The 22,915-nt window shown below is 51.3% G+C and overlaps 1 protein-coding gene across 1 annotated transcript in view; it reads right to left on the minus strand.

Moving 5' to 3' along the window:
- Nucleotides 1-339: 339 nt before the first annotated feature.
- Nucleotides 340-22,915, minus strand: part of Umodl1 (uromodulin like 1) — a 42,391-nt gene continuing 19,815 nt past the window's right edge. The window contains exons 7-17 of the mRNA XM_057794339.1: nucleotides 19,633-20,202; nucleotides 18,170-18,427; nucleotides 16,786-16,898; nucleotides 14,565-14,778; nucleotides 12,530-12,658; nucleotides 9,628-9,947; nucleotides 7,897-8,042; nucleotides 7,259-7,391; nucleotides 6,400-6,478; nucleotides 2,053-2,258; nucleotides 340-1,196 (exon numbers count right to left, since the gene is read on the minus strand). Coding sequence (XP_057650322.1) covers nucleotides 2,077-2,258; nucleotides 6,400-6,478; nucleotides 7,259-7,391; nucleotides 7,897-8,042; nucleotides 9,628-9,947; nucleotides 12,530-12,658; nucleotides 14,565-14,778; nucleotides 16,786-16,898; nucleotides 18,170-18,427; nucleotides 19,633-20,202 — 2,144 coding nt within the window. The 3' untranslated portion in view covers nucleotides 340-1,196; nucleotides 2,053-2,076. The remainder of the gene's footprint in view (nucleotides 1,197-2,052; nucleotides 2,259-6,399; nucleotides 6,479-7,258; nucleotides 7,392-7,896; nucleotides 8,043-9,627; nucleotides 9,948-12,529; nucleotides 12,659-14,564; nucleotides 14,779-16,785; nucleotides 16,899-18,169; nucleotides 18,428-19,632; nucleotides 20,203-22,915) is intronic.

Here is a 22,915-nt window from a genome sequence, read left to right on the forward strand (position 1 = left end):
GTTTCCCTTTGTACAGGACGGAGACCACAGGAAAACTGAAGGTGAAATGTGAAAGAGAATTTTAAACTCCAAAGAGCAGCCTGGTCCTGGGCTCGGTAACTGAGTTTTCTCAGATCCTTACGTTTTCTCAAGAACAGCCAGTGCAAGGCAATGAGATGAAATCCAAACCAATGGCTGAGACTTGGGGAGCCCCAGCAACTCCCTGGAGTGTCTGGTACAGAACCATCTGGCCCTTGGGGGCACTGAGGGAGACTATCACAGCAGTTACACCACATGGGAAGCAACACAGCCAGCCACACTTCAGTGCAGGAGAAATTTATTGCTTGAAATCAGCTAGCCACACAGATTCCTGGTCATCATTCTTAACCCCAGAATATGCAATAAATCAAAAAATCCATTCCCCTAAATACTCTGTGTGACAACCACACTCGACAGAATTAAGCATATCAATTAAAGGCTAAGACCCCATTGTAATGCTAACCTCACTATTGCCTTAGGTGTTAACTAACCAGTTCTGGTCTTTCAAATCAACCAAGCAGAGGGCCTGTTCACATGGTACATACCTCCCCATCCCTTCCGTTTTCCTGTGGTGTGCTGGGTAAATTGTCCCTTCCCCGTCACAGCATCCCATGATAAATGGCCATGGATGTGCTTGGACACATGGAAGAGTGGTGCCTACATATCACGTGATTATCACTCAGAAAGCTTCCCATATTCATCTAGGACGTCTTGGGTCACCGCCTAAGTGAAAGGCGTGTGCCGAGGAGCACATAGAGTGTTTGCATAGGGACAATGACACAGTGGAGAATTTACCAGATGGGTCCATTCATGAAGGAGCATCACAGGCACTGTCAAATGTCTGTGAAGGTGTGACGTGTCATGTAATTGTTGGGGAGCAAGGGTCACGTGGGCAGCTTGAACGTCAAAGCTGGGAAGGCTGTGCCAGTAGCTTGGGTAATGGAGGGGCCGGGTTTGTGCTAGGTTTGAGGGTGAGGGCCACTACAGCACCCTGTCACATATTCAGCAGACCTGTCACTGGCCTGGTGGGTGCAGCTCTGCATCTTCAGCCTCTTGGGGGCAGATAGAGGTGGTTGTCATCATGGAGGCTCATCCCCAAGGGCTGACACAGCACTGCCCAGAGTGGAGTCTTGCCAATGCTTGATGAGTTAATCACCGGACCTTATTTACAGTGTGCCCTGTGTGGGGAAGGAGGTCACAGGATCAGTCTACAGGAGGGAAAGGAGAAGTCCAGAGAGGGGCCCTCTATCCCCTGGGCTCCACAGCCATAGATCCACCAACCATATCAAAGCATTCTTTTAAAATGAGTGGGATGGTTCAATCAGGAAAGGAACTTGGCACCAAAAGCCTGAAGATGGGAGTTCAATCCTGGGACCCACAGGGTGGAAAAAGAAAACCAACTCCTGTAAGTTGTCCTCTGATCCCTGATCTTACACTCAGATAAATAAATAAAAAAACGAACTTGTCTGCTCCAGATATGGACAGATTTTTCTGGTCATCACTAAAGAGCACAGTGTGGTGACCTGTCGCATCTACAGTGTGTGAGCTATCTTAGCTGATCAAGAGGCGGTTTGAAGCTATAGGAAGCTGTGTGGGGACTATGTGCAGTCACTGCTCTCTGGGGGGGGGCACACTATACCCCCCAAACAAACCAGGCTGACTGGCAGGTTGGGCAGCCTCACAGCGGAAGGCCTTTGAGTTTAATGCTGGCCGGAGCCTGTAGTGTCACAGTGGATCCAGCTGCACTCTTGGGACGTGAAGGACTGTCTCATGAACACATCCTTCATGGATGAGGCCAAGATTCAGAGTGGGGTACCAGGATCACTGTACTGCCTCTGGCTTCCTGAGACCATGCTGTAAATGGCAGAGCTCTTTGCTGACCTGCAAATGTTCCTTCTCTGATTGATCTCAGCTGCTTTGGGGAGTGAGACGTGTTGGTTAGGGATCACGCAGCATCTACCCCTCACCCAGCCCGCTCTGCCATCTCCACAGGTGATGGACACAGGGTGAAGCCTCAGATGTGCTCACGCTTACCCGTCTCCCAATCAGCTGGGTCGCCTACTGAGCGAACACCTGGTAGCTGAAGTCATCGGTCTGGATTCTGAGACTGTATTTGCCCCTCATTCTCTGGTAACGCAAGATCAGAAGGGTCGTAGCCCCTGCCACCACAGTAAATGCAGCTACCGCAATGATAATGATGTAACGGGTCCCCAGGCCTGGCTTTGTACGTGCAGGTTCACCTGTGGGTGAAGATAGGTGCAGGGTAAGAGAGGGAGGGGCTCATGTCGGGGGAAGCATGTGCCTATGGCTGGCACCTGGCTCAGCAACTGTGAAGCTGGTAGGAAGCAAAAGACGTGCTTAGATCGGCGGCTGGCTTTGAGGTGTTCATTCACTACTTCCAAACAGTGCGCTCTGAATTTGATCTGAGGCCCCTCGAGACAACGCCCTGTATGTAACTGTGCGTCAGCGAGGGAGGCAGGAGCCCTCATCCCAAGAGAGCAGCTCAGCCCACAAGTGTGCAAGGAGAAGCTTCTGCCCATAGGTAGGGCTGTGAGGAGTCTCTGGGCCCCTCACAGCTGGAGAGCCAGCTATCTCCTCATGCAGAGACACAGCTGGGCCTGTATACCACCTACATCAGAGAGCAGCACCCCACCCAAGGCCAGAGTAGCAGCCAAAAGTCCAGGAGAGTGTAGACCCCAAAGAATGGAGAAAAAAATCTCTAATGAGTGCTTGTATACCATGTCCACAGCAGCATTGCTTATAATAGGTGAAATGGGGCCACAGCCCCAACGTCTACCACCTTGGGAACAAATGGGCCGACTGTTACCAAGACACACAATGGAGTTTTTTTGTTTGTTTGATTTGGGGTTTTTGCCTGTTTATTTGGTTTTTGAGGTACAGTCTCACATCACTGTAGCGTGTGCTGACCTGGAATTCATTATGTAACCTCAGTCTCAGCAATCCTCCTGCCTTAGCCTTCCATGAGATAGGACTGTGGGTATGAGCCCCACTGTGTCCAGCTCATACAATGGAATCTTATCAAGCCACAGAAAGGAATAGAGCTCTGATGTCACATGCCACCTAGGAGATGGTATGTAAGGGATAGCATAGGACCGTGGTTAATGAGACCCATTCATCAGAACTCTCTAGAAAAGGCAAACCAGAGACAGAGAGAAGACTGAGTGTTCTGGGGCCAAGGGAAGAGGCTGGAGAGGGGCGAGGAGTAGGCTGCTAAAGGGTCCAGACTTGTTTGGGGTGCACAGCACAGAGATGAAGGGGCCATTCTCTCTGATCGCTGTGTCATATACCACTCCATTCTCTTTCATCAGGGCCGCCTGATACTGGGCGAACACCATCCCAGTCTTTAAATATCCATACTGTCAATACTTTCAGGGTTGGGAGAGATGGCTCAGAAGGTAAGAACCCTTGCTGTGAAAGCATGAAGACCTAACCAAATTCCCAGAAGCCACATAGAGGCTACAGACCTGAAATCCTAGTCTTGTGGGCATGGAGGCAGGAGGATGACTGGGTTGGCTGTCCTCATGGCTCTAGAATAAATAAGCCACCTTGCCTCAAGAGACCAGGGTGGGAAGTGAAGGACCAATGCCCTTTTCTGGAGTCACACACACACCTCACATTGTAGGGACAAAATTCAAGTCACTAACCAGCCCCTGGCCCATAAGTGCTTTGTGGATGAGTGTGACACATTGTCAAGGACATCCAAGCAGAGATCATGAGTGTACCCCAGTCACGCTCATCCCCCATCCCCTCCACCTCTAGCATTCCTGAAAGGTCTGGTTAGGAAAGAACCTGGGTCGTCTGCATGACTCAGATCCCATTTCCCTTCCCCATGTGACTTCCAGGTCCCACGGTGAACACCGTGTTGTCTTCTAGGATGCAGCCTAAGGGATGCTGCTGTCAGCAGTTGCCCTACAGCGGTCCTGGGTTCCCTCTTGGCTACCTAGACAAAAAGCTTCAACCAGACAAACTTGTTTGGGCATGCTGGGGTGAGGTACCATCCTCTAACTATAACTATGAAATGTCCCCAGGAATGTGGGTCCCCATGCCTGGTCAGGTATCTTCCCTGGGATACAGGAGAGCTGGCACCAGAATCCAGCCTCCAAGGGCCAGGAAGGGGCTCTTCCCAGCACAGCTGGGGAACCTGCCTTGAGGATACTGAAGCAGAGGCAGGAGACTGGCCCTGTTGGCACTGTGGACAGACTGTGACAGTCCAGAATGTCAGCCCTTGAGAGCAAAGAGTCCTTGTCCTGACGCTGCCCAGCCAGTCTGGTCCTTATCACTAGTAGCCATGCCACTAACTCAGCATGGCTCAGAGTGGGATGGCAGGCCAGGCTGTTTCATGACTGGGGCCACAGTAGGCTAAGTCTGCAATGGAGAGCAAACTCTCAGAAATGCTTGTACAACTGGACACACAGTGTCCCCTGGCATGTGAGGCCCCAAACATCACTGGGTGGGTCTTGTGGTCAGACCCTGTCTATCCACGGAGCAAGGAGAAATGTTTTAAGTGCAGAGAACACTGAGCAGATAAAATATCTAACAGCAGAGCGGAAAATGAAGACCAACAGCAAGCCCCCAGCACACACGTGACCAACCCATACTGGCCTCCCACCCGGCATGTGTGTAGTTAGTTCTCAAACAATAGAAATAAATCCCTCCCACCTCATGCATGGCTACACACACAGCGGAAGCAACTCCTCCCAGTACACATATGACCCACACAGAGCAGAAGCAACTCCTCCCAGCGCACATATGACCCACATAGAGCAGAAGGAACTCCTCCCAGCTCACATATGACCCACATAGAGCAGAAGGAACTCCTCCCAGCGCACATATGACCCACACAGAGCAGAAGGAAGTCCTCCCAGTGCACATATGATCCACACACAGCAGAAGGAACTCCTCCCAGTGCACATATGACCCACACAGAGCAGAAGGAAGTCCTCCCAGTGCACATATGACCCACACAGAGCGGAAGGAAGTCCTCTCAGTGCACATATGACCCACACAGAGCGGAAGGAAGTCCTCCCAGCGCACATATGACCCACACAGAGTGGAAGGAAGTCCTCCCAGTGCACATATGACCCACACACAGCTGAAGGAAGTCCTCCCAGTGCACATATGACCCACACAGAGGGGAAGCAAGCCCTCTTGGTACTTGGAATCCCAGCTCAGACACTGCAGAAGTGCCCAGTAGCCTCGTTAACGCTCCTGGACATTTGTGCATCCCCCAGTCATCCCACGCTACCCATGTCTTTGCTCAGCAATGCAAACTAAGCAGGTTGAATAGTTGACTAGAGAAGCCGTGGCCACGGGAGAGTCCCAAATGGGATTAAAGCAGACAGCACATATTCAGGATAAAGGAAGGCTATGTTTCCCTATGATCATCAACATGTGATATGTGTGGAAGCTTGTCCTCTATGTCATGTGATCTAGTGTAAAAAGATACATTCAAGCCCAAATTCAAGAACTTCAGGACTCCTCTGGAAATAGGGCCATTGTAGAAGGACTAGTGATGAAGCCACCCTGGAGGATCTGGGCCCTCACACAGTAGAACTAGTATCTAGAACTGCAGTATGGCTGCAGTGAGAAGTAGCTGGGGAACCCAAAATGGGCCACGTGGTACCTGGACGAGGCTAAAAGGATGCTTGGTTGCAGGTTTCAGAGGAGCAGGGCCTGCCCACATCCCTGTCTCAGGCTGGGATTGGAGGCATCTAGAAACTTCTGTCTTAGTACCCACAGCATGTAAATTCCATAGTTTTTCCAAATAATTAGATCATATAAGGGAAGAAACATGTTTGGAAAATTTGATTCTGAAAATACATGGATATAATCATCTGAAGTGTCCTTTTGGTTCATCTTCTAAAGTAAACAGCTTTTTCATGCGGTTTTACAATTACACATGTGTGCACACATGAGTATACACATGCATGCATGCGCACGCACACACACATGCACGCGCATGCACACTTGCAGCTGTCTATTTGCAGCTTGGGTCCTCCCTCTTTGTATTCACTGGATGTATTTACTCAGTGTCAAAGACCTCCTGTCCTCAGCTTCCTGGGACTCAGGTCATAGCACCCAACAAACTCAGTGCTCTGAGCCTCTGGAATCTGGGACTCTTCCCCACAGCACGGCCACAGAAGTAGATCCCATCTCTCAGGAGGCCAAGAGGAACAAATTCTGTCCAATATGTGACGATCTTAACCCCACACAATCACGCAAGAGTCTTGAGGAGTATTTCAGCCGCTGTTGTGAGTCCTGTAAAAAATCCTTAAAGCCCCTTATTTCCAACAGGCCCTCTGCACACTAGACAGCTGGGACCATTTCTTCACCTTTGAAACCCAGAGCCGGAGGACTCACCTTCAGAGAGATGGAGCGGCCCCCAGGACATCTGGTGCTCGGCTTCACTGCTTCTCAGCAGCCGGAAGTCATTGCAGCTCTGTTTTTGACAAGAGAAAGTTCACGTGGTGCTTACAGGTCATGAACTCACTGTCTAGAGCATTCCTCATCTGACCCTGGCAATTTGGTCTCTAGAATAGGGTGTTGAGTTATTGGGCAAAAGCCGCTTGTGGAGAATTTATTTGCTTTACATATCCTAGGTTATGGTCGAGGGAAGGAAGCCAAGAATGAAGCAGGAGCTGAACAGAGGCCATGAAGGAAAATGGCCTAGGCTTGCTCCCCACGACTTGCTCAGCCTGCTTGCTTATACAGACTGCTGGCCCCAGGGGGCTGGGCCCTCCCACATCAATCATTAATCAAGCAAAAGCCCTACAGAGTTGCGTACAAGCAGTCCGTTGGAGGCTTTTTCCTCTTCTAAATGACTCTAGCCTTTGTCGGGTTGACAAAAACAAACCAGAGCATCACCCAAAGCATGAGAGGCATGGAATGGGGTACACAGAGAGGAAAGATGGAGAGACCAGGAGTCTCTCATCCCTCCCTCGGACCGTGCCTCAACCAGACAAACCAGAGTTCCTTTTGTGTCTTCCAAGGGTTCAGCCAGGCCTTCACTCCTCCGATACCTTTGCCCTTCACCATCACTGTGTTGCTTGGCGGTTTGGTGCAATAATCTGCTCCTGTATACCCAATATCCACCATGGTTTTCCAAGAAAATGAGGGCGTCCTGACCCCAGCCTTCTAACGGTCTTAGCTGGGGTTTCTCGCTGTGATGAAATGCCATGACCAAAAGCAACTTAGGGAGGAAAGGGATTGTTTGGCTTACATGTCCAGAGTCACAGTCCACTGAGGAAAGCGAAAACAGGAACTGAAACAAGGTAGGACCCTGGAGGCGGGAGCTGATGCAGACACCGTGGAGGAGGGCTACTTCCTGACTTGCTCCACATGGTTTGCTCAGCCTGCTTTCTTATAGAACCCAGGACCACCAGGCCAGGGATGGCACCAATAGGCTGGGTCCTCTCCCATCAATCACTAATTAAGAAAATGCCCTGCAGGCTTGCCCACAGCCTGATCCCGTGGAGGCCTTATCTCAGTTGAGTTTCCCTCCTGGAAGCCAAGGAAGAGGCCAGGTGAGGGGAGGTGACACATGCACAGCTGGCTGCAAGCAAGAAGCTGGACTCCTCTCTGTGTGGGCAGTTGCCCTGGAGAGAGGGCTACCATGTGGAGGCTGTGGTCTGAGGAGCTGGAGGCAACTCCCTAGAAGCTGTTCTGCCTAGCTGTTGGGAAAGCGTTTGGTCCTCTCTAGTTAATCCTACAAAGGACTCGGGCAGAGATGGGGGCAAGATGGCAGTTGTGTAGGCAGACTCAAGAAAGCCCTCGGAGGAGAGACACCCTGGAGAGCCTTCAAGCGAAGGTCCCAGAGGGAGCCTAGGTTATATGGAGGCCAGGGAGCCTCCCACTCACCCCCACTGTGGGGTGTAGCCTGAGGAGGTCAGAAGGTCATTGCGGAAGGCGCAGTGGATGGGACTGAGGATCTGCAGGTGGTGGATGACACCCTCTGGGGACAGGTCGTTCTTCAGTGTGGTCGTCACCACTGTGCTGGTCATGTTCTGAGCATAAACAAGAGGGGATGTTAGTGATCCCCTGGGTCTCTGTGTGCCCCAGTTCCAACTGCAGCTATATTCCAGGTACTAGAGGGCTATCCCTAGAAGTGTGATGGCCCTGACAAGTGTCCCCTGATGTCACCTGCTAGAGATTTTCATGTCGGGCATTGGTTCCTATCTCTAGCCCCCATCCTACTCACCCAGAGGAGGCCAGTCTACCAGTTATGCTTATGCCGTCATATACGTGCAACTGTGTCCTTGCGTCAACCCGTGTCTTACCATGTCATACCATATCTAATCGGTGGTGTTCCCTTTTCTCCCGGCATCCCCCAAACCCAGCTGGACTGAACTGTCAGATGAGACATTTGGCTCAGAAAACAGAGGTGACCTAAGCCTCTATCTGCTGGCTCCTGCATCCTGTCCCTGCCAAGAGGTACTGACACACAGGGGACACTTGAGCACGTGGTACAGCTATTGGTCTTACTGCTGGTGTCCTCTCAGATGCTGTTCAGACACAAGGGGCTGCCAGGGGTGTGTTGGGCTCCTGTGGTGGCTGCTCATCTGTGAGCACCTGGGAGACTTTAGAAAGGGGAGCCTAGCTGGGTGGTGGTGGCACACGCCTTTAATCCCAGCTCTTGGGAGGCAAAGGCAGACGGATCCTGTGAGTTTGAGGCCAGCCTGGTCTACAAGAGCTACTTCCAGGACAGTTAGGCCTGTTACACAGAAAAACCCTGTCTCAAAAAACCAACAACTAACAAAAATAATAACCAAAAGGCAAACAAACAACAACAACAACAACAAAGAAAGTGGAGCCTAGATGGAGTAAGTTAGGGCATTGGGGGAGGGGGGCCTTGAAGGAGCACTTGGATCTTAGCAAATGCGCTTTCTCCTGCTCTCTCTCCTCTCCCCCTCCCTCTTTCCTTCGTTCTCTTCTTCAATCTCCCATCCCCCTCTTCCTCCCCTCTTTCTCCCTCCCCTCCCCCATCTCTTTCTTCCCCTTCTTTCCCTCCCTTATCTTTCTCTCTTCTCTCCCTCTCTCCCCCATTTTCTGCCCCCCCCCATTCCATTTCTGGACACCATGACGTGTGCAGCTTTGCAGCATCATGCTCTCCTGCCCAGAGCAACGGAACCAACCAACCATGGGCTGAAACCTCTGAGTGTGAGCCAAGTCTGCCTTTCCCTCCCTGAAGTTGACTTATCTCAGACACGTTGTCACAGTGGCAGAAATATGTCTAACACACATGCATACATATACATACATGTGCACACAGGTGTATTCAACATACACATAAACATGCACATTCATGCACTCACATGTTCCCACATGACTCCTTGACTTTCTCCCCTTTCCTACCTTCCCTTCCCATCCTGACTCCAGCCAGCCCCAGGGCCTAAGCACCAGAAGAATTCTGCAATGTGAAGCATGCATCTCTTCAGGATTCCAGTGTGCCGACTGTGAAGGCATGGGCCTGTCTGACTTCCTCTTCTGGGTTCTCTCACTTAGAAGTCAGAGGCCTAGAGTGAAGACCCTGGCTGGCTGCCCTACCAGGTGCAAACCTTCCCCACCCTGATGCCCCTCCAGGTGACTCACGCTCTGCACGAGGGTCCCGCACTGGCCCCAGCCAGCCACCAGGAAGACATGCGTGCTGTTGCTGTTGCTCACATTGCAGGAGGGCTCCCCCAGGTACAAGGAGGCCTCGGGTATGGCCTCCTGCTGCAGGAAGCGTTTCTGGATGGTAATGACCACCATCTCAATCTCGCAGGACACTCCAACCGCGTCAGTCAGGTTCAGCCGCAGGGGCGGGTCCTGGGGCACGGAGCTAGCATCTGGCACAGGGTCAACTCTGGTTCCTGCTGGGGTAGGGGGCCACTCTGGGCCTGGGGTCTGGATTGTGTTTGCAGAAGAGCCACCTGCAGGTTCCAAGGAGACAAAGGCTCAGGGTGAGTCTGTTTGGGGCTGGGGGACAGGGCAGGCCTCTGAGGCCCTATACTGTACTCTAAAGCAGCCATATCCAGGAGGTGCCTGCTCCAGTCACAGCGTCCTCACACTTTGCACAGATCGGGCTACTGAGCTTCCATTGGTCCTCAAGTACCATGGATGCGCTAAGTGTGAATGTGTGGTAAGCCCACAACTATTATGGACAGCCGACAGATCTATCGGACTATCCATGGGAACTGTGTACGGACACTCCACCTGGACTAACCCATTTCTGCAGAGCTATGAGGACATCTGTCCTTTGGAGAAGTCACTGCCAACTCTGTAGAAGCATTTCTCCCTTCTATAGGATCCCAGCAGCTTATAAACCTGACTTTTCTGTAGGGCAATTGGACACCATGGCAACTGAAGCCCTGGTGTGAAAAGAATTCAGTCAGTCTTTGTTCTCACAGCCAAAATCTGCAGAAAAATAGTCCCCACAGACTTTCTTTATTGACAGTAGTCACTGATAAGAAAGGAGCCTCATACAGGAGGTTATACTACGTCTGCCCTAACAGCAGCCTCATGAAGGTGTGATTTACTAATCTGCTCTGACTTAACAGGCTACTGATATTCTGTATTTGCCATTTACCTTGGTTTCAACTAACATAGGATCATAGCTCAGGAAATTAACTGTTTATACAGGAAAAAGGCCTGAGTCACAAAACTGGCTTCAGACAGAAAAATTCTCACCTGGGCAGTTTGCTGGAGTTGCACTTGGAATTTTAAGTGCACAGGTTTGGCAGAGGAGAGAAAGGCGTTTTAGGTCAGGGAGAGAGGGAAAGTGTGCACCTAAGAAGCCTTCGAAGATCTCTTAGCTTCCTGTTCTTCCAGCGACATATATCTATTCCACCAGATTTATAATCATTTAAAGTGTTACAGATTGCTCTTCCGGCCATGGCAGCTCTAAACCCAGGAGGCCCTATTGCCCTCTCCAGATAACAAACTGCTTCAGTAAGTGCCTCATGAGGCTGAGACAGCCTGCTTCTCCCCGGTCTCCACAAAGGTTTCAATTTATATAGGGATCAGACAAGTTAGCAATCCCATAGGCGGTAACAAAGGTATCAAGCATGCATTTTCACAGAGTCTCAAGAAACTGGTGGATTGGACAAGTAGGGCACTTTACATCTCAGAGGGGTCGTGGCTGTTCCCCATGCGGTTGTAAACACAGCACTGGTAGCTATACTAACCTATGGGTTTGATTTGCATTAGCATCTGGCTGGTTGAGTTAAAATGATCTCTTCTGGAGATGCTGCTTTTGACTCCAGCAGGGTGCCCAGATAAGAATTTTTCTCTCTGAGGCTAGTTTTGGCGACTCAGGCCTTCTTCCTGTATAAACAGTTAATTTCCTTGGTTAGTTGAAGCCAAGGTGAAGGGTGGATACAGAGTATTAGTGCCTGTGAAGTCAGAGCAGGAGAGCAATAGATCACACCTTCCTGAGGCTGCTGTTAGGGAAGATACATTATGACCTCCTGTATGACTACTGTCAATAAAGAAAGTTTGTGGGGGACTATTTTTCTGTAGATTTTGGGTGTGAGAACAAGGGCTGTCAGGTTTATAAGCTGCTGGGATCCTAGAGAAGGGGGAAATGCTTCTACAGAGTTGACAGTGACTTCTCCAAAGGACAGATGTCCTCGTAGCTCTGCAGAAATGGGTTAATCCAGGTGGAGTGTGCATACGCACTTCCCGTGGAGAGTCTAATAGATCTGCCGGCTGTCCACTTACTGCATAACACTTGTGGGCTCACCCAAATCAGCAAGGACCTGTCCCCAAGGTCCTGAGGTTTATCTCCTAACAGAGTCCTAAGTTGTCCTCTCAGGAGTCTGTGCCCCTTGCCTTGGCCTCCTTCCTGCCCCAGAGCTCACAGTTTTGCAATGTCCAGGGATCTCTGGAAAGATCTCCCGTGGAAACGTCACCCACATTCCTGGGCAGCAGGCTTTTCTGTGCCACCCACTTCTGTAGGCTCCCAAGTTTCAGCCAGTCCCTACCGTATGATTGGACCCCACTACCAGGTAGGTGCTGACTTAGTTGGCCCTGATGACAGCTCCAACATGACTTGACCTCTTCTGTACTCTGTGTCCCCAGGGTGAGTAGGTCCCCTGCCCAGAGACTGTCACTCACACAGATGGCTGTCTCCCTCCATCAGACATATACGAAAGCAGAGGGAGAGCCAGGCATACACACACCCCCTACATGCCCATACACACATACACACACACATGCACACACGCATTCACATACACACACATGCACGCACACATGCACACACGCATGCATGCACGCACACACACATGCACACACGCATTCACATACACACACATGCACGCACACATGCACACACGCATGCATGCACGCACGCACACACACACAAACACACACACAAACACACACAGAAACTTGTCCAGGTCATAAACAATGTGCTGACTTCATTTGCACAAAGGACCCCTTCTCTTAGAAATGAGAGCCCTTAAGAGAGAAGATGATGAGATAGCACTCCAGAAAAGGCTATAAAACTTACCATCGCAGGATCTTCCAGAATATTCCACATGTGAGTCTCCCCCATCACAGCCACACGTGTAAGATCCGAAGGTGTTTCTGCACATCCCAGGCTCACAGTCATCCTCCCTCATCTCACACTCATCGTAGTCTGAAAAGCATTGAGAGGAGAAGAGGAGCCATGGCAGGCTGTAAGTAGCTCTGGGGTGGGCAGTGCCATCAGCTGCAGGCATCTGGGATGGTGCATATCAGGAGGCAGGGTGGAACTATATCCAGAGAACAGGCCACACAAATGTGGCCAGCTCAGGACAGTCCAGAAGACTCAGTGTGGGTGGGAACTGCCATGGACATGGGGAGCCAGGGCTATTCTGGAAGAATCCAGCCCTGAGACAGGAACAGAGTTTCTGCAGAGCTGCACCCCCTCCAGCCCAGGAGACCCGAGCAGCAAAGCACTGAGCCCAGTGACCTGCTACACCCCTCCTCCCACACCTTCCATCTTTCTGCCCATTTGGTCCGTCCATCCTGCAGAAGGGTGATAGGAACCAAAACGCAGAGCAAAGAGCACAGACCATGGGGCTGCAGAGTCTTGGGTTTCCTTCCTGTCTTTACCAAGCATACTCCAGGACCAAGGCTTGGCTCAGTGGCAGCACACTTACCATGCATGCACATGTCCACATATATACTCATACACATGTACATACACACATGTGCCTGCTCAACACAGACACAAGCATGTGTGCATACTCACATGTGACACCCTATTGTAACTCAGCATGTGATTATCCAGCATCTTCCCCCTCAGCAAACCCCATTCACGGATGCCGTGGTGTGGACAGAACTGGGCGTTCTTCTTACCCCAGACTACCGGTTATTTTCGATAACTTTGATTTTGAAGGCACTCTGATGACGGCTATCTTTGCATTAGCTATGGTCTGAACTGAGGTCCCTTCTCCCAGGACAAAGTCTCAGAATCAACTGCCAAGTCAATGAGTGAGAAAATTCTACCCCACCAGCCTGCTCCACAGACTCCACAACCCCTGCCTGCCCGCCATGCTTTGTCAGGGTCAATGCTCGTATCAGAGGGAATCTGGGAGCTGGCTTGTTTTGTAACTCAGTTTTATGTATAGTATTTTTTTTCCTTTTGTCCATTTCATGGTGATCATGTGTCAGTGACCTATATATTCCTTTGCGGTTTTGTCTGCTTTCATCTTTGCACACTGACCTCTCAGGCTTGGTCTTCATCAGTTCTGTGTGAACTCGCTCTGTACTCAGGCTGTTAATTCTTCACTAAGTGATGAGAGGTTTTCTCTCATTGTTTCTACAAGAGCAGCTTTGTTCTGCTTGACAGGAAGGTTGGTCTTTTTAGGTCATTCACACCTCGCAGTCTTTCCCCCTGAAAACCTGACTTGGCTTAGGGAATCCTCCTCCCTCTCCAAATGAAATAAAGACATTCAATTTTAAAGTCTTCTCTAAAATCAAAGCATAAAACCATCTAGGGCCAGGTGTGGTGGCGCACACTTTTAATCCTAGCACTTTGGAGGCAGAGGCAGACGGATCTCTGTGAATGTGAGGCCAGCCTGGTCTACACAGTGAGTTCCAGGACAGCCAAGGCTACACAGTGAGACTCTGACTAAATAAAATAAAGGATCTGTTTATGGGCCATGTGGCATTTATCATCACCTCCGAGGAGGGAAGAGTCCAAATTGCCTTCCTCCCCTCGCTTTCGTCACTGGTACTTTTGCTAAGATCTCCATGGAAACTTCCTGGATAGTCTAGCTGCTCAGAAGGACCCTCTGGTTCCCAGCCCGCCAAAGCACAGGTGACAGGGGAGGAACACCTCTGAGACTTGAAATAAACCCTTTGATTTTTAACAATAATCACGGTAGCAATAAGGAGACAGAAAAGTCCCCATTTACTTCGTGCATCGGCCAGCTCCCAGAAAGCTCCACGAGGAGGCCCAGAGCACATTTTCCTAACCCAGAGCCTTCATGCTGACTTCATGCTGCCTCTGCCTCCAGAACTGGGGCAGCGCAGGGTCGAGCCCAGCCCCTGCATACCTTGTATGAAAGTTCTGCCTTTGTCCACCTCCAGCACCGACGTGTTCTGCAGGGCCATGAGGAAGGCGGTGGACACCTCCCGGACATCCAGGTCTGCCATTATTAGCAAATTAAACTCCACCACAACGCTGCCATTTGTGATGTTGATGATGTCCACCCGGATCCTGCCTGCATCCATGTGCTGACACAGAGGGGCTGGTAAGGAGTCCCGCACCTTAGAGAAACAGGCAACGTGAGAAGAGCTGCCTACTGAGGTCACAGGCCGTTTGTACTGGTGCTCTGCCTGGCTGTAGGAGAGGCTTGTGACAAGGAGGTCCAGGCCCCCAGATCAGTTCTTGATCTCTTTAAGGCCAGGACAAATGCCTGCAGGTATTGATGATGCCCGGAGGATCTCTCTCCCCCTACATGGAGCAGACAGCTGCAGAGAGCTGACTTTGGGTGGAATGGGGGGCAATGCTAGCAGGACCCCACCCTTGCGGGCCTGTAACACAAAAGTTCCCAGTGGCGGTTAACAGTTGGCTGCTCTTAGCTCAGGGGTAGGGGCAGTGGGGGCTGGGTGAGTAGTCTTGAGGAAGGCCAGCTACTCCATTTGTTTTTCTAGAACGTTTCTTTGCCTCGAATGCTTCAGAACATCCCCCTCTCTTCTTCCTCTCCACCTGTTTCAGGCCACTTCTGAATGAGTTTCTCCAGCAGCCCTAACAGGACACCCAGTTCCTGCCTCCGAAGGGCTTGCTTTTGTCCTCTGTCCTTTAGAGCAGGGTCCCGTGTCATAGACCACGTTGTTCTAATCCAGCCCAAAATAGTCAAAGACATGTGCCCTTATCATGAGCCTCAACGGTTCACGTGATTCAAATTATCCCTGGAAAGAACATAGCCAGAGACTGTCAGTACCCCAAGGCATGAGCTCCTGGCCTCACTTTCCCTCCTCAAGGCCATCCAAGGCAGAGAGTTCCATCATCCCATATATAAGCTGCCAACCCCAGTCCAGCTGCCTTTGGGGGGCTCAGTCAGCAGCTGTGCTTCTCTTACAGTTTCCTGCTCCTCACCCCACCCCACCCCAATATGCAGAGCCACGGCAGCACTGGGTTAAAGTGGTCTCCAGGCGAAGCTGCAGCCCCTGCTGGGAAACAATGAGCCATTAGCTCTCCACCTCCAGAGCTGGTCTTGGCATCCCACCCATGTATATGGCTGCACAATTATTGTCTGTCTGGAGACACGAGACAAATAAAGCAATTTACATCCAAAAAAAATGGGCCAAGGAGGAAATGGTTTTAAAAGGAAAGACCGATCTAGAAACTTGTAGTGGAACTGCCGTAGTTGGCCGCCAGAGTGGAGAAGGGGCTCAGCATCTGTCGCTTGATGTTACATAAAAACCACAATTTGCTAAAGAGAGGTGTTGTGCCTCCTAAACCACCCCACCAGAGACTCTTGGGTCCAGGCACTGGGAGAGTTGGAAATTCCAGAATATGGAAGGCAGGGCTTCAGATCCTGTAGCGCTAGATTGGAACAGCTCCAGAGGTTGCGTGGTCAACCAGAGAGTAGCACCCATTGGCTTTTGGACATACCAGCAAGTTATCACAACCACCACTAGGTGGCACTGTCCAACACACCCTTAAAACATAACTCTCTGACTACGGAAAAGCTAAGAGGAGGTTGAAATTCCTCCAAGTAAATGAGATCACTAGATTATGGTAAGTGCATTCTCTCTCCTTTAGAAAGTGATGTAATCCAGCACTGGGGCTGTAGCGCAGTGGGTGGAGTGTCGCCTGGCATATGTGAAGCCCTGGGCTCCATCCCCAATAACACATAAACCAGGCCTGGGGGTGCACAGGGATCAAAGAAATGGGGTGCAGATGCACAGGCCAACGTGGATGAACTTGGAACACATTAACTAAGTGGCAGAAACAACATGTCACTTAATCTTGCCCATGTTCATGAGCATCCAGTTGGCAGGTCTAAAGAAGCAAAGTAGCAGCCCAGGGGCTGGGGGAGGGGCAGAGGGAGAATAAGTTGGAATGAGTAGTGGATCTCCACACTAAGGGTAATGAAACATTCTGGAATTGGATGATGGTGGCAGTTGCAGATTTTTTTGCAAACAAATCACTGGGTTTTAACACTTAAATTTTTCATGGTATTTTAAAAGGAGCTAAATTTTTAAATAGTCATTTGTGTGACTCCTTACTTTTGCCCCTGGGAAGCAGGACTGACCGTCCCAACTCACCGTCCTGAAGAATAGCTGTACCAAGTCTCGGTGCTCCCTGCTGCTGGCATTTCGGAAGGATTCTGAATACCGGATGTTTGCTATCCGGACTTCACCGGCAAGTTTCCGGGCCACTGCAGGATGTAGCATGCATTAGGTCATAGACTGTCATTTCAGTGTCCCTGTTGACTGCATGAGTAGCAAGGCTGACCTGGCCCCAAAGAAGGGATAGTGACTGCTGACCACAGACACAGCCCACCAGGCTCCGAAGGATGTGAGACAGCGAGCAGCAGGCCTTCCCCGAGGCTTCCCTGCGAGTCATGCAGCTGACTAGCAAACCAGGACAGCTGAGAGGGAGCTGGCACCAAGAGGCAATCGGACTCACCATGTAAACCTGGACATCACAGCCTCCGTTCAGAGCCCATGCCTCATGGGGGCCTTGTTTAGGCAGTGCCTTTCCCACCCCCAGACTTGCGTCTCTGTGGTCTAACTTTGGCCCAGCCCGTTCTCTGTAAGTCTCTGTTCTCTGGAGCATCTAGGATCATATGGAACATGAGCATAATCTGGAATGTTCCCTACTGAAGTCCTGGCTTCTGACACAGCCCCTTCCTCAATGTCTGTGATATGCCTGCTTCATGTAAGGGGCCTGGGGCATCAGATGAAAGTGACTTCAAGGCCACCTCCCAAGAGAATCTCATTCAGTCCTAAGACAAACGGTAAAGTCAGCCCACTATGCATTCCTGATGAGCCTCAAACCTCGTGTCCCCGGAGGACATTGCTGTCACTGAACCCAAAAGCCAGAACCATGCCCAGTGTTGCATGCAACCTGATGTAAGAGGCACAGAGGCATGACAGAACATGAGACACAGGACTTGTCTGAAAGTGCAGGGCACACATCCATGCACAGCCCCTCCCTTCCAGAATGAGGGAGACCTTCGGGGGTCTCCTGGCTTGGCTCAGACTCAGGGGTTTCCCTGCTGGCCCATCCAAACATGAGCTGTTCTTACTGCACCCCCATAGGACATCTTAGGCATCACCCAAGGAATGTACCCGCAACCTGAGAGACACAGCCCCCACTGTGCAGGAAACTCCCTGCGATGTGAAGTCTCCTTACAGAATCACACACGTAGAAAACCAAGTGCTGGGAAAACATGTCAGAAGTAATGAGGAGAAGTGGGGGATTTTATCTGACTGTGTAAGTGTGGGGAGGACTGTCTCCCATGCAGTGGGGTCCCTGTATTGGATTCTGCCACCATCGCTCACAAGGTGAGCCAGGTGCTTCTGTGCTGAGAAGGGGATGGACACCCAGCAGCCCACAGGCAGGCCTTCCTCTGTTCGGTCTTTCATGCTTGTCTATTTGGCCCCTTGTGGGTAATTGGTGACACATGTTCCCAGAGATCCTTACCTGTCCGTACTCTCAGCTGTCTTCTGGCACCTTCTTTCCCACACACCTTAGCCACAATCTCTACCAGGTGCAAGGCTCCAGGCTCCAGCCCTGACAAGGTCACGTTATTGTCCTGGGTCTCCATAGTCACAGCGGGTCCCCGAGGAGAGACCAAAGTGAGGTAGAAGGTAGGGGAGAAGCTGATGTCTGCTGACCACTCCAGGGAGAAGCTGGTACTGGTCATGTTGGAGACGGTGACCTTTCCAATGGGTCCAGGAACTGGGAAGTGGGACATACATGTTGACGTGAAAACTGATCTGAATACATTGAGGGACAGAAAAAGAGCTTCCTAGAGTCTAATACTTATCAATGGAGAGGAGGTGACACTTGCCAATGACGCAGATTGTCATGACCACCCACAGACCGTGACCCTTGTATGCAGGACCTTATAGGGATCTTAGTTTGGCTTTTTAGCAGAAGTCACATGTCTTAGACAACAGAAAGTGGTTCCTGGGATATTTTGTTCCAGAGGAAGTGGTTCAGACTCAGCCCTGGGGGCCTAGGCAGCCTCAAACCACTCCTCTGCTGGTTCTGGATGGTTCCTCCACAAGGCAGTCCACCCTAACTCTATGCTGGTGTTTCAGGGCCATGGGCATTGTTGGCTCGAGAGTCCCTCTGACACGGAAGTCCATGACCCCTGTGAGACAATCCCGCACACATGTGGGTGGGCACAGAGGAAACAATGGAGGAGTTCACTGCTGACAGTGGCTCAGCCTGGGCAAATTCCACAGTGGCATCAGCTCTGCAAGCTGACAAAACAGAGCTGTCCCCGCTAGGTCTCTGTGAGCCCCAGCCCATTTGCTGGTTGGAAGGGTCACTCATTCCTGGGTGTCCCCAAGACTTGGTGACAAGCTAAACCCATTGTGTATGGCATGGGTCAGCTGAGGGTGCAGTAGAGCCGTGAGGTATAGACAGCCAGAGTGTGGGTATAGAAGGCTGGAAGGACAGACTTCCAGGGCGCATGACCACTGGAGACCCAGTGTGACTGGGGTGGGGAAGAACCGAGGTTCAACAGGGTCAGCATAGGAAGTTGGGGTTTGGGAAGCTGAGGTCCATTAGCAAGGGCTGAGGGTGCTGTACTGCTGGGGATTATGGGACTGTTGGGGTATCCAAACTACAGGGGATTGCCCCAGTGCTAGATGGGATACATACTCCCTAGAGTATCCCCCTTCCAGGCCATCTTCTGCCCCAGCTGTGAAAAGCCAGGGGTTCTTAGGAAGTAAGGGGGAGAAGGCAAGGGACAGAAAGAGAGTTCTTCTCTCTCTAACCAGACCAGACACATGTGGCAGAGGGCCATACTGCTCTATGCCTGGGTCCACATGTGTTTGAGATGAGAAACTACACTCTACGTTGCTGCCAAGCCTGACACCATGGCTCACACAGGCTGAGGATTCCACTAGGGCCCCTGCCCCCTGATGACTCACCACAGGCAGGGGACTCTGAAGCCACAGGGGTTGAAGCCGATGGCAGGCCTGGGAAGAGGGAAGGGCGAGGGTCTTCATTCTGCAGTCTTGTGGAGTTCTGAGAGGGTGCCTCCCAAGTGGGACTGGGGTGCCATGCAACATAGCCCGTGGGTGAAGCAGTCACAAGGGGAGGGTCTACAGTGAGGTTTGCCTGTGGCCCTCCCGTGGCGTGCAGTGGGGCAACTGTGGTCTTCGGAGGAGAGCCGTGGGTTGCCTCTGGAGTCCTGGGAAAGGAGCTCGGCATGCTGCTGGAACTTCCGGGGCTCGTTCCCAGGCTCGGGGCCGTGCTGGGCAGCTCCGCATCTTGCCCTGTGTTATTCCTCTCCTGCCTGGCTGTGCTGCTACTGCCTCTCTTAGATGGAGGCCCTGGGGTCCAGGCTTGACTTCTTGTTGGGGTGCTCCTCGGGTGCCTGGGACTGGGTGAAAAGGTGAGGGTGTCTGGGCCAAGGCTTGTTATTTCCACAGTGACAACTGGGGCTGAGACTTTTGTTGTTACAGACTGTCCACCTCCTGTGGGAGTCACTGTGTCACCTGCAGAATACATCCATGGTCAGATTCCAGAAACAGCTAGCAAGACCATCAGAGTCTTCCTGCAGCAAGAGCTTTCCCTAGAGAAGGGACCCCCTGTCCCCGGGAGCCTGGAGACATGACTTAGTGAAGAACACTTCCTCCTCTCCCAGGCAACACAAGTTCAGTTCCCAGAATCAATAGGCGGCTCACAATGCCCTCTACCCCTCTGGCTCTAGGGAATCTGACGCCCTCTTTTGGCCTCTGCAGGTAACTACACTAGTGCACACCCACCTACGTACACAAGCATGCAGATGCATAATTAAAAGTAAACCTGAAAGGGGTGGGGACGGTCACAGTAATATGTACTTGAAATCCCAGCTCTGCAGAAGCAGAGGCAGGAGGATACCTGGGCTCAGTAACCAGCCAGTCTAAACTTATCTGGGAGTTTCAGATCCCGGTGAGACCTTGTTGTGGTACACACACCTCTAATCCTAGCACAAGCTGTCTGGCTCCGTAGGAATGACAACCAAGCTTGACATTTGGCCTCCACGAGCACATGTGCTTACTTGTATGAATGTCACCCCCATGTGTACACACGTGAGAGAGAGTGATCTCTGCGCAGTGATCACCTTTCACATCTGTCTGTTTCCGGGAACACTCCCAGGATACAGAAGTGAGTGCATTAGGAAGTCTCAGCTATAGGAAGAGATGGATGCCCAGTTGCTCACTTGGTAAGTGTTTGAGTTGGCTTTCGTCAGCTTGTCACAAGCTGGAGTCTTCTGGGAAGAGGGACCTGAGCTGGGAAAATGTCTCCATCAGATTGTCCTGTGGTCAACTCTGTGGGTATTCTCTTGATTAGTGATTGATGTGGGAGGGCCCAGCTCACTGTGGGCAGTGCCACCCCTGGGCAGAGTGGTCCTGGGTGGTATAAGAAAGCGAGCTGAGTGAGCCATGGGGAGCGAGTCAGTAAGCAGCACTCTTCCATGGCCTCTGCCTCAATTCCTGTCCTAACTTTCCTTCACTATGGACTCTGAGCTGTAAGCTGAAACAAACCCTTTCCTCCCCAAGTTGCTTTTGGTCACGGCGTTTATCACAGGAATAGAAACCTAAGACAATGACGTTTTCCTCAAGGGTGGGAATGCAGAGCGTGCACCAGCCAAGAGGGAGCTGCAGCCCAGACCGAACTATGGCTCTCACTCCCAGCTCCAGTCACTGGCACCCCAAAGAGGAAAGGTTCACCCCAGACTTCCAGTGACTGCACAGCTCGGTGGCCTGAGCTCCCCAGCAGATGCTCATGAAAGGAGAGAAGGAGGGAGGGAGGAAAGAGAGAGGGCAGCAGGCAGGAGGGAGGGAGGGCAGGCGACACTGACCTCTCAAAAACTGAAAGGCTGAAAGCCTTGGCTGTGCTGTTTCGATAGCCAGAACACTGAAGGCCAAGCATTGCTGAGTCCACATCCATGGCAAACAGCAATATGGCAATACAATAGTCAATAGGAAAGTGGGGGCTGGGAGCTTACCCAGAAGCCAGGGAGGAGCACCCAGCCTCACGGATCTAGCGTCCCTGAGAGCACTCCAGAAGACAGCCTGCCTGTCTGCTGCACTGTTTAAAGGGCTGTTCCATTAAAAAAAAAATGCCTCTGATTGGGTGGGATTTAAATAAAATAAGATCCCTTAAAAGGAAGCCAGAGAACAGGTTAGGAAGCAGCCAAGGGGTGGCCGTGCACACGGCCGCCTCACTCTCTGAGGTCCGGCAGTTCTTTGATTGCAGGGAGAAGGGCTGCAAACTCTGTCTTTGACTGTCACGAGACCCTCCAGGGGTCTGCGGAAGTTGCTCTAACAACATTGGCTGAAAGAAAATCCTTTCCAATCCAGAAGCGCACTCACTGAGGGCAGCGCTGCCTGGAGATGTTTGTGTGGCTCCGTCTCTGACATGTGACCTCGAGAGATTCCCAGTTGTCCCCATTTAACCACCCTTGACCCACAGCAGTGGCAATTTCCCACAGCTTGAGGTTGATAACCAAGCATTGCCTCGGGGAACATGACTTCTTATTCCCTGCCAGCTATGCTCATCTCTGCAGCTGGCACCCCTGATCCACCAAACCACAAGTCTTGGTGCCAGCTGAAAAACTGGCAGGTGCCAGCTGAGCATGAAGATAGTATGGGAAGGACTCATGCCTTCCTCAAAGCAGGACGCATTCCTGGAACAGCAAGGGCAAGCGAACCATGCGAGATTTCTCTTGGCTGTTATCTTGTGTGAGAATCCATCTGCCCCATCAGCTGGGTGACTAATTTCACAAGAAACGCATCTGAAATTCATGCTGTATTTTCCAGCAAGTTGTGTGGCTGAGCTGGTCCAACAGATTGCTCATTTGTGTTAGCTTCTAAATTTAAAATACAAGTGATCCTCGTAGCAACTTGCAGCCAAATTGTCTCTGACTCTCCAGTCTGGAAACACACACACACACACACACACACACACACGCCTGTTCCGCCCTCAGAGAAATGTAACCATAGATAGGTAGTCTTCCCTGGTCATGTCCCCCATCCATTCTCAGCCCTTGATCTGAGAGGCTACTAGAACTTTATTGTGTCAAAGACCATAGACCAATTTAGCTGGCAGCACAGTTAGCTGCAGAGAGAGCCTAGCATTAGACCTTTAGACCAAAGTCACGTGTCTGTGCCATAGCCTGCCTTCCCACTGCAGGGATAGGATTCTCAGCCTGGAGTCCACAGA

Source organism: Chionomys nivalis, chromosome 19, assembly GCF_950005125.1.
Source record: "Chionomys nivalis chromosome 19, mChiNiv1.1, whole genome shotgun sequence".
Taxonomy (NCBI): Eukaryota; Metazoa; Chordata; class Mammalia; order Rodentia; family Cricetidae; genus Chionomys; species Chionomys nivalis.